General features: G+C 47.0%; 1 protein-coding gene across 3 annotated transcripts in view; it reads right to left on the reverse strand.

Moving 5' to 3' along the window:
• Nucleotides 1-31: 31 nt before the first annotated feature.
• LOC143516643 (ATPase family AAA domain-containing protein 2-like) overlaps nt 32-11,816 on the reverse strand; it is a 13,538-nt gene continuing 1,753 nt past the window's right edge. For 2 of the 3 annotated variants that reach the window (XM_077008376.1, XM_077008374.1), the window contains exons 4-22: nt 11,582-11,684; nt 10,988-11,062; nt 10,588-10,693; nt 10,386-10,501; nt 10,019-10,193; nt 9,682-9,770; nt 9,084-9,243; nt 8,840-8,930; nt 8,231-8,545; nt 7,885-8,002; nt 7,472-7,658; nt 4,906-5,091; nt 3,689-3,824; nt 3,256-3,452; nt 2,919-3,078; nt 2,581-2,703; nt 1,619-1,746; nt 1,233-1,361; nt 33-264 (exon numbers count right to left, since the gene is read on the reverse strand). In XM_077008376.1, coding sequence (XP_076864491.1) covers nt 232-264; nt 1,233-1,361; nt 1,619-1,746; nt 2,581-2,703; nt 2,919-3,078; nt 3,256-3,452; nt 3,689-3,824; nt 4,906-5,091; nt 7,472-7,658; nt 7,885-8,002; nt 8,231-8,545; nt 8,840-8,930; nt 9,084-9,243; nt 9,682-9,770; nt 10,019-10,193; nt 10,386-10,501; nt 10,588-10,693; nt 10,988-11,062; nt 11,582-11,684 — 2,627 coding nt within the window. In that variant the 3' untranslated portion in view covers nt 33-231. Of the gene's footprint in view, nt 265-1,232; nt 1,362-1,618; nt 1,747-2,580; nt 2,704-2,918; nt 3,079-3,255; nt 3,453-3,688; nt 3,825-4,905; nt 5,092-7,471; nt 7,659-7,884; nt 8,003-8,230; nt 8,546-8,839; nt 8,931-9,083; nt 9,244-9,681; nt 9,771-10,018; nt 10,194-10,385; nt 10,502-10,587; nt 10,694-10,987; nt 11,063-11,581; nt 11,685-11,816 lie in introns of all 3 variants that reach the window. The other variant, XM_077008375.1, reaches the window with a different exon arrangement.

Consider the following 11,816-nt stretch of genomic DNA (forward strand, 5'->3'; position numbering starts at 1 on the left):
GAGAAGGCATATTCAGCTATTGCTCCCCCTGCTGGCCATCTCCAATTCTAACCTTTCCTCTACCATTTTTAACAGCTGTATTTAAATACTGAAATAATATTAGATGATTCAGTCTCTTATGCATAGACAAAAAGTGCTGGAGTACTTTATAATGAGCTAGAAGATAAGACATCAAAGTGCAAAATGTTTAATAAAACGAGGTGAACATGAGATAATATGGAAGATAAAGATTCACTGAAAATGGCCAATTTCTTTCTTCATTTCCTACAATATGAAAGAAAAAAAAACGTATGACATGTATAAATGTATGACATCCCCTCCTTACCTAAACTACAGTATAACATCCCCTCCTTACATAAACTACAGTATGTCATCCCCATCTTACATAAACTACAGTATGTCATCCCCATCTTACCTAAACTACAGTATGACATCCCCTCCTTACCTAAACTACAGTATAATATCCCCTCCTTACATAAACTACAGTATGTCATCCCCATCTTACCTAAACTACAGTATGACATCCCCTCCTTACCTAAACTACAGTATAACATCCCCTCCTTACATAAACTACAGTATGTCATCCCCATCTTACCTAAACTACAGTATAACATCCCCTCCTTACATAAACTACAGTATGTCATCCCCATCTTACCTAAACTACAGTATGACATCCCCTCCTTACCTAAACTACAGTATAACATCCCCTCCTTACATAAACTACAGTATGTCATCCCCATCTTACCTAAACTACAGTATGACATCCCCTCCTTACCTAAACTACAGTATGTCATCCCCTCCTTACCTAAACTACAGTATAACATCCCCTCCTTACATAAACTACAGTATGACATCCCCATCTTACCTAAACTACAGTATAACATCCCCTCCTTACCTAAACTACAGTATAACATCCCCTCCTTACATAAACTACAGTATGTCATCCCCATCTTACCTAAACTACAGTATAACATCCCCTCCTTACCTAAACTACAGTATAACATCCCCTCCTTACATAAACTACAGTATGTCATCCCCATCTTACCTAAACTACAGTATGACATCCCTTCCTTACCTAAACCACAGTATGACATCCCCTCCTTACATAAACTACAGTATGTCATCCCCATCTTACCTAAACTACAGTATGACATCTCTTCCTTACCTAAACTACATTATGACATCCCTACCTGAAGGAGCCATGTCCCTACCTGAACGAACCATGTCCCTACCTGAAGGAGCTCGCTCTTGTCATGGTCTTTGCGGTGTCTGTAGATGCAATGGCAGAGGATGGCATATAGCTTCTCCAGCTGAAACACCTCACACCCTTTCGTCTTTGCCACCACGCACTGATGGAGCTCCTGAGGGGAACAAGACCAGAAGGCGAATCAATTGGTTGATAATGGTTATAATGTCTTATTTCCATGTCCTAACCAACATCTAACAGCTCCTCCTAAGCTCCCTTGACCTGGCCTGCAAGTTTATTTTACCTGTCCAGTAAAATGCGTACACACTTATCATTTCTAATCCACTTAACTATTCTCACTTTTTTTCTTGATAAAGTTTGATAAAGCAACTCTCCCGCACTGTCCGGGACTGAGTCTGACTAGTGAACTACCTTGAGCTGCTTCTGGTCTACGATGACTGGTGGTGTCTTCTGGGACAGGATCTTCATCGCATGGTCCACGTCAAGCAGCTGCTGCATCTGGCACCTGCTGGCACGAGTAATCCGGCCAGTCCGCTTTTCTGTTTGGGGGTCAAAGGTCGACGGTGAACGGGTGACCCTCTTGCCGTACTGGCTTTGGTGTTCCTGTGTTTTAATGAGCAGGTGGGGTTAAGACGTCCACTCTAAATGTGTTTTTCTGAGAGGTGGAGGAGGGAGTTTCATTATGAGTATCCCTGAGAGTATCAATGAGAGCATGCCTGACAGTATGAGAGTATTTAAGAGTACACGAGAGTATCTGGGTTTGCTTCTTTTTCTTTTTTCCTCCATGTTGGGATAAGAGAGATTTTTAAGACAAAACTGATTTCATAGCTGGGTAATTAACAATTAAGCTTTTGTGTTACTTTCCATGGTAATTAGGTAATTACATCTCATTGAATATAATTTTATCTCTTCTATCTTATCTTTTAACACACTCTAAATGCCTGCATCTGATCCTACGTGTCCCCCCAGGTGAGACGTTAAACCAGAACCTATACCGTGGACGGGTTTCTCCTGCTTGGCACGTGGGGGGGTGGCGGTGGGCGGAGCTTCCGCAGCTTTACCCCCCTCGGACTCTCGCTCCTTCCCCTCATAGAAGGATGGTGCACACCTGGACGAGGTGCAACCTTTGAAGGCAACAGCACTCACGTGTACAATCCAAACTTGGTGCTGCTCAGTTTTAATTGGCAACGAGGTCACCACACCTGACTTCAAGGGAGGGGCGAAAAATCTGTAGTATTCAGACCTCTGGGGTTGGGATCTCAATACACCTGTGTGTGTGTGTGTGTGTGTGTGTGTGTGTGTGTGTGTGTGTGTGTGTGTGTGTGTGTGTGTGTGTGTGTGTGTGTGTGTGTGTGTGTGTGTGTGTTGTTCACCTCTTTTATTGCGTGACTCTCGGATTTCTTCACAGATCCTTTCAAAGTCCTCGTCCAGCTCGTCCCGGATGATGGCATGGACAGTGTCCTTCAGCGCACATGCACGATGGCGAATCTTCCGATCTACACACAGCACGTGTCAGGCTCAGTGGTAAGGGTGAACATAATGACATGACACACACATCACACACACACACACACACACACACACACACACACACACACACACACACACACACACACACACACACACACACACACACACGGCAGTTGTAGAAACGACTCAGCCTTGGTCATCTCAGCTGACTATATGATACAGAGGGCGCAGCGTGTTGTACCAGTGGGATCACTGTCGGGGTTGTGGCGTAGAGCATTCTTCCAGATCAGATCTACATCATGCCGGAACTCCTTCACCGTGATGTACTTGTGCGTGTCAATCTTTGTAAGCACAGTGGAGAGATCCATGGGCTGCTTTATGACCGTGAGGTCGTCGGGCACCTGAGACCACATAAAGCTCGGCTAGAGGAAATCCTACTACATGCTCAACAAACGTGAGACTTTCTCATGACTGAAGGACCAGTTACTGATAACTAACTGTGTGAAAGATCTCAGCACACCGAGTGTGAACCGTGTGCTCCACGTCCACGTGTTGTGGATCTGACTGCTGGTCCTGACCTCTTCCACGTCCACAGGCTTGGTAAAAGCCTTGAAGCGTCTGTCCTGGGATAAACGGCCAGTGACATCACGCAGGAAGAGGCGGAGTTCACGCAGGGTGTCTTCTTCCTGTTCCTCCAATCGCAGGAGCTCTTGCTCCGTCATCTGATGGGGAGGAGGAGGCGGAGCCAAAGGCAGCACTTCCATAGCCTGAATTACTATTAACGCATGTACACACGCATCATACAGATGATTGTAAGAACACATACACACAAACACACGTACATGTACATACACAAACACACACACTGTATGAAAACACACACAAACACATAAGTGCTCGCTCATTAGAAAAATATATGATTTGCATAACATAAACATGATTTGCAATTCCTGTAAGCTTCACACTGTATCCTAGAGAATCTATCCTACGTCAGAAGCACTTGGCACTGACAGGCTTTCTTCTTGGACGGGGGAGCTTTGGCGGCCTGATTGAGGATGAGATCCTCAAAGAACCCCTTCCGTTCCTGCCACGTGGGACGCCTGACGTGGAACACTTCTCCGTACTCCACCCGGAACAGAGCCTGGAGCTGAACCAGAGGGGCACAGGCACACACACACACACACACACACACACACACAAAGAAGAGTGGAGTGAACATCAACCCAGCAAACGGATCTACAACAGATGCTAAAACAGATGGAGTTGAGAAATGTTGATGAAACTAAGAATTATTTATAGATGATTGTACACGGGCGTGGCAACCCAGGTGTAACAGCCTGTGTACAGTTCTAATCCACTTAGCCACTGTTGTATCAGCAGGCATGTCTGAACCACTTCTCATCTGGATCTGCTCATTTCATGTTTCTGAGTATTCTATTGCATGTGTGTGGATGTGCATATGTGGGTATATATATACTGTGAGTCCCCGCTTAACGACGGGGTTAGAGACTGAAAAGTCCGTCGTAAAGCAGTTTTCGTCGTTAAGCGTGACCCTAGATTTAGATACACTTTGATCGTAAATACAGTATACGTCTGTTCTCGGGCGTACAGCGTGAGAAAGAGCGATCGTGTTGTCGAGATGGGCTACGGTGGAGGCTGCACTGCTTCAGCTTATCGTACACAACACTCCACAACACTCCACTACAGTCCACAACACACCACAACACTCCACTACACTCCACAACACACCACAACACAACACTCCACTACAGTCCACAACACTCCACAACACACCACAACACTCCACAACACTCCACTACAGTCCACAACACTCCACAACACACCACAACACACCACAACACTCCACAACACACCACAACACACCACAACACTCCACAACACACCACAACACACCACAACACTCCACTACACTCCACTACACTCCACAATGCTGCCACTACAGTCCACAACACTCCACAACACACCACAACACTCCACTACAGTCCACAACACACCACAACACTCCACTACACTCCACAACACACCACAACACTCCACTACACTCCACTACACTCCACAATGCTGCCACTGCTCCTCCGCGCACTGCCCGAAAAAAAAAAAAACTCCGGTCGTAACTTCGGTCCGTCGTTAACCAGACCCGTCATTAAGCGGGGACTCACTTTATATATGCAAGTGTAGGTGTGTGTGTTTGTGTGTGTGAGGTTTACCTCCTCGTCCAGGTGGTCGTGGGAGGAGCTGGTGGTGGCGAGCAGCAGGATGGCGGAGAAGGAGGGAATCTCCTCCAGGAGTCGGAGGAACGTGCCCCGTAGGGAGCAGCTGGCAATCTCCCACCACTGCTGGGCATCAGGGAGGTACAGGATGCTGGGGCAGGTCCTTCTAGCCTCCATGAACACCTGCGTGGGCAGACAGCCGTGAATCACACCACAGGACGTGGAGATCAGGGACCCAACTCATCCTGGAAGCTTTGCATTTCAACTTAAATCAGTGCCGTGTGTCGCCATGTACTGACATTCTTAAAATAACTGATTAATGCTGAAGGTCAATGGTGTCCCCATTGGAGATCCAAATAGACTGGAGATACAGGTGTCTAATGGTGTTTACCTGTGCACAGGCTGGAGATACAGGTGTCTAATGGTGTTTACCTGTGCACAGACTGGAGATACGAGTGTCTAATGGTGTTTACCTGTGCACAGGCTGGAGATACAGGTGTCTAATGGTGTTTACCTGTGCACAGGCTGGAGATACAGGTGTCTAATGGTGTTTACCTGTGCATAGACTGGAGATACAGGTGTCTAATGGTGTTTACCTGTGCACAGGCTGGAGATACAGGTGTCTAATGGTGTTTACCTGTGCACAGACTGGAGATACAGGTGTCTAATGGTGTTTACCTGTGCACAGGCTGGAGATACAGGTGTCTAATGGTGTTTACCTGTGCACAGACTGGAGATACAGGTGTCTAATGGTGTTTACCTGTGCACAGGCTGGAGATACAGGTGTCTAATGGTGTTTACCTGTGCACAGACTGGAGATACAGGTGTCTAATGGTGTTTACCTGTGCACAGACTGGAGATACAGGTGTCTAATGGTGTTTACCTGTGCACAGCCTGGAGATACAGGTGTCTAATGGTGTTTACCTGTGCACAGACTGGAGATACAGGTGTCTAATGGTGTTTACCTGTGCACAGACTGGAGAGACAGGTGTCTAATGGTGTTTACCTGTGCACAGGCTGGAGATACAGGTGTCTAATGGTGTTTACCTGTGCACAGGCTGGAGATACAGGTGTCTAATGGTGTTTACCTGTGCACAGGCTGGAGATACAGGTGTCTAATGGTGTTTACCTGCGCACAGGCTGGAGATACAGGTATCTAATGGTGTTTGCCTGCGCACAGGCTGGAGATACAGGTGACTAATGGTGTTTACCTGTGCACAGGTTGGAGATACAGGTGTCTAATGGTGTTTACCTGTGCACAGGCTGGAGATACAGGTGTCTAATGGTGTTTACCTGCGAACAGGCTGGAGATACAGGTGTCTAATGGTGTTTGCTCGCGCACAGGCTGGAGATACAGGTGTCTTAATGGTGTTTACTTGTGCACAGGCTGGAGATACAGGTGTCTAATGGTGTTTACTTGTGTACAGGCTGGAGATACAGGTGTCTAATGGTGTTTACCTGTGCACAGGCTGGAGATACAGGTGTCTAATGGTGTTTACCTGTGCACAGGCTGGAGATACAGGTGTCTAATGGTGTTTACCTGTGCACAGGCTGGAGATACAGGTGTCTAATGGTGTTTACCTGTGCACAGGCTGGAGATACAGGTGTCTAATGGTGTTTACCTGCGCACAGGCTGGAGATACAGGTATCTAATGGTGTTTGCCTGCGCACAGGCTGGAGATACAGGTGACTAATGGTGTTTACCTGTGCACAGGTTGGAGATACAGGTGTCTAATGGTGTTTACCTGTGCACAGGCTGGAGATACAGGTGTCTAATGGTGTTTACCTGCGAACAGGCTGGAGATACAGGTGTCTAATGGTGTTTGCTCGCGCACAGGCTGGAGATACAGGTGTCTAATGGTGTTTACTTGTGCACAGGCTGGAGATACAGGTGTCTAATGGTGTTTACCTGTGCACAGGCTGGAGATACAGGTGTCTAATGGTGTTTACCTGTGCACAGGCTGGAGATACAGGTGTCTAATGGTGTTTACCTGTGCACAGACTGGAGATACAGGTGTCTAATGGTGTTTACCTGTGCACAGGCTGGAGATACAGGTGTCTAATGGTGTTTACCTGCGCACAGGCTGGAGATACAGGTGTCTAATGGTGTTTGCCTGCGCACAGGCTGGAGATACAGGTGACTAATGGTGTTTACCTGTGCACAGGCTGGAGATACAGGTGTCTAATAGTGTTTACCTGTGCACAGGCTGGAGATACAGGTGTCTAATGGTGTTTACCTGCGAACAGGCTGGAGATATAAGTGTCTAATGGTGTTTGCTCGCGCACAGGCTGGAGATACAGGTGTCTAATGGTGTTTACTTGTGCACAGGCTGGAGATACAGGTGTCTAATGGTGTTTACCTGTGCACAGGCTGGAGATACAGGTGTTTAATGGTGTTTACTTGTGCACAAGCTGGATATACAGGTGTCTAATGGTGTTTACTTGTGCACAGGCTGGATATACAGGTGTCTAATGGTGTTTACTTGTGCACAGGCTGGATATACAGGTGTCTAATGGTGTTTACCTGTGCACAGGCTGGAGATGCAGGAGTGAGACAGTGTACCTGTGCACAAGCTTCCTCTGGCGACATGCTGCTGACCCCAAATAGCACAGCTATGTCCAATGTGTGGGAAGGGAACTTCTCCAGGGCATGCAGCACAGCAGGGCCCAAGTGGCTGCTCTGCCCAGAGCCAGGACGGCCCGAGAGCAGCAGCCGTGGACGGTGTGAGGTTGGGTGGAGGGCAGCATTCCTACGGAGATTGAGCATGATTAGAGATAAAGGCACAGTAGACAGAGCGACATATCTATATCTATGTTTGACTCGTAATGATACTAAGTGACATGAAAAGCAATCTATCACATTGCCTACCATGTTTTGTGAAGTTTGTGTATGTGTGTGTGTGTCTGTAAATGTGTGTGTGTGTGTGTGTACAGTAGCAAACCCAAGAGATGTGGGTGTTAGGACAGCTGATGTACCTGCTGATCTGAAGGAAACCATGACGATTAGTATGTTTATGGATGGCTGCAGTGCTGGTGGACGGTTTGTCATCATCACCATACATGATGTCATCATTCAGGATATGACACGTCAAGTCTGAGTGGGTGGGGGGGGGGGGGGTGGGGTGGGTAAGCTCCTCACAAGGGACACAGACACATCTACACACACACACACACACACACAAACACACACACACACACACACACACACACACACACACACACACACACACACACACACACACACACACACACACACACACACACACACACACACACACACACACACACTTAATCAGGATGAAATTAATAAAGCAGGGCTGACCACTGTCCCTCTTCGTCTTGAGGCCCTGCTCTGTGTGGGGGAAGAGCCTCTCGAGAGTGGCCAGGATGTGGGTGAGAGCTCCGTCCAGCAGGGGGCGCACTCTCGGCTCAAGGGCTCTAGCGGATGACGCCAGGGCCCTCTGAGACGCCGGCACCATCTTCCTCATGGCGGACATGAAGTCCCAGCTGCTGATGGTGATGGAGGCCACGTTAAGCAGGAGCTTGTGGGGCGTGGCGTAGATCTGTGGGTAGCGGCGTCGCAGGGCGCACAACACCGCCTCCGTGCACACGGCCTTGAGGTCAGCCCCACAGTAGCCTGGGGGAGGGTCAGCAGGGCAGGGCAGGGGTGGCCGTGGTGGCAGGTCAGAGGTCAGGCACACACGATGTGATTTGTTATAGTTCACAAGAGAACATAAGAACAAAATTCACTCCTGCTTTTTTTTAGAAGACTTTATTATAACAACGTGATGTATATATCCTTGCGCTTACACTGCTTGCTTTACTGCTCTAACGTTTTAGCGACATACTTGATGGATTCTTTGCTTGCAGTGTAGTTGCCGTAAGCACACTGCAGGGACCCGAGCCCGTCTGCGACTGAGGGAGGTCTTACCGGGACACTTGTCAGCCAGCTCCTGCAGGAAGGAATCAGAGGGCGTTGGTTCCCACTGCCTGGTGTGGATCTTGAGGATGTCAATGCGAGCCTGCAATGAAAGATGAAGTTGGTCAGGGCAGATCGCAGAACACTGTTTAGCGGATTAAATACAATTAGGTAAACCAATGGCTTTAGTAGAATATGGTTCATTTAATCAGACTTGAAAGCGTAATCATTATTACAGAAACAGCTTGCATCCAACCTCTCTGTCTGGCAGGCCAAAATGAAACTCTCGGTCGAAGCGTCCGGGCCTCCTGAGTGCCGGGTCGATAGAGTCCAGCCTGTTGGTGGCGCCGATCACCACCACTTCTCCTCGACTGTCCAGGCCGTCCATGAGGGCCAGCAGGGTTGACACGATGGAGCTGATAAGAGCACAGGGAGCACACGCCAAACCCTTTCAACACGGATTCAACACGCCAAACCCTTTCAACACGGATTCAACACGCCAAACTCTTTCAACACGGATTCAACACGCCAAACCCTTTCAATGCGGATTCAAAACGCCAAACCCTTTCAGTGCGGATTCAACACGCCAAACCCTTTCAACACGGATTCAACACGCCAAACCCTTTCAACACGGATTTAACACGCCAAACCCTTTCAACATGGATTCAACACGCCAAACCCTTTCAACACGGATTCAACACGCCAAACCCTTTCAGTGCGGATTCAACACGCCAAACCCTTTCAACACGGATTCAACACGCCAAACCCTTTCAACACGGATTCAACACGCCAAACCCTTTCAGTGCGGATTCAGAGATGTTCGCACCGTGCTCGCTGCTTTATGGCGACCCTACCTGTGGATCTGGTCCTGACGAGAAGAACGGACTGGGGCCAAGCCATCTATCTCATCAAAGAAGATGATGGAAGGACGCATCTGGTAAGCCTGAGGGAACATTTCAAGAAAAAGTAGTTTTTGTTACATGTTACTCGCATTATACTACTTATGACATAAAAAACATAGTTCAAATGTGTTCAACTCAAGTTCTAATGAAAACTTTGAAACTTTTTAAACTACAAAACTCACAAACTTTCATTTAGAGCAGGGTAGAACTGCGAGCGTCACCTTATTTAAGCACGCTAGGACAAAATTGGGGGAAAAAAATGTGGACCGGACTAAAAGCACTAATGTACCTGCTCAAAGAGAAGGCGGAGCTGTCTCTCTGACTCGCCGACCCATTTGCTCAGGCAGTCCGCCCCCTTTCTCATGAAGAAAGCCACCTTTCTCTCTCCATGGCTGCACTCATTGGCCAGGGCACGGGCCACCAGCGTCTTCCCTGTGCCCGGAGGACCGTAGAACAGACAGCCCCTGCTCAAGCCAGGAGTCAGATGAGAAGAATTTACATTTGAGGGAAGCTTTGAATGTATAATATTAATATTATGGTTTAATGGTTTAATATTAACTTTGATTAGTATTAAACCAAAAATACAAACATAAACTATACTATATTGTATTCACTAAAAGCTACATTTTGTGATCTACTTTGGCCTATCTTCTAACCTCGGAGGCTGGATTTTGAACTTATCGAAGACCTCAGGATAGACCAGAGGAAAGACTATCATCTCCTTAAGGGCAAAGATATGGGAGTCTAGACCTCCAATGCTGTCAAAGCGAACCTGGGAAGGGTAATAGAAGAGCAGGTTGAACCTCTGATCTGTTTTTCCTGGAGTGTGGAGTAAATTTCATACTGCGCCAGACTCACCGATTGGTCTATCTGCATGGGGTCAACATCAGCTGGGTTCCCTCCGGTCTTCATCCTGCCTTTACTGCTTCCTAAAATATTCTCTTCATGCAAATGGACGCACCTCCTGATGGATATACCAGTCAGGTTTCGAACTGATAGATGGATGAAAAACTACCAGCAATGTTTTTTTTCTTCAGAAGAACAGATCATGTGCATCTAGACTCTAGAGAAAGTGTCTCAAAATTGAGGTGTGACCGAAATCTGAAACTAAGGTAACTACAATTGCAACAGCAATAACAACAGCAGCATTATAGCGTGACACACTGTGAACAATAGCAAGAAGCTAGCAAGTACACATGGGACATTCTTCCAAGGCAATTTTTCAGTGAAGGACCAAGAGCCTATTGAGTGTCAGTACCTTTTGTCTGAACTGTCACTGTCAGAGGAGTCTTCCTCCTCCGTAGAGTCCTTACGGTACCATGTACGCTGCTTCCTACAAGTCAATCATCACACTTAACCAAAGACATAGCTGACCAACAAACGTAACAACTCGTTACTGCATAATGATGTTACTATTGCATTGTCGTGTTTTTACATAGTTATTATGTAGCTGTATAATTATTATATAGTGATATAGTAATATCGTAATATCAGTGCATTCATGTCCTATCACCTTGTTCAGCAGTTTCCATTATACAAAAGCAAATTCCTGAACTTTTACTGTACTACTGTACTCCTGTATTTGTGAATAAAGGTGATTCAAATTCTCATTCTGATAATAGGAAACCATTAACAATTAATTTGCACAAAATTGCTGAGTACATGAAAACTAATTCATGGAATTCATGGAAGACAGATCTGTCTGAGACCTTCACGGCAGGATCAGGTCTCACGCACTTTCCAGCTCTGGGCCGATACACAACATGAATGTCTTAATAACGAACTGAGGGACTGAATCGGCTGTGCACAGAGGACGCTTGTGGCCGGTACTGTGGTGGCACACGGCTCAGACCTGCCATTTCTCCTGGTGTACGCTGTCATGGGTGGACAAGCACTGAAACGGTAACTGCCCACGGAGGGCCGCCTGCCGAAGAACCTGCCTGATTTTTGAGGCTCTGGGGAGAGGGCAGTAAACACAGGTTGTCCATTATATGCTGTTACCCTTCTAATCAGTTCTGTTTGATTTATTCGTACAGCACTTTTAACATCAGACATTGTCAGAAAGCAGCATTATAGGAAGCAGGTCT

The sequence above is a fragment of the Brachyhypopomus gauderio genome, chromosome 6 (genome assembly GCF_052324685.1).
Source record: "Brachyhypopomus gauderio isolate BG-103 chromosome 6, BGAUD_0.2, whole genome shotgun sequence".
Classification (NCBI taxonomy): Eukaryota; Metazoa; Chordata; class Actinopteri; order Gymnotiformes; family Hypopomidae; genus Brachyhypopomus; species Brachyhypopomus gauderio.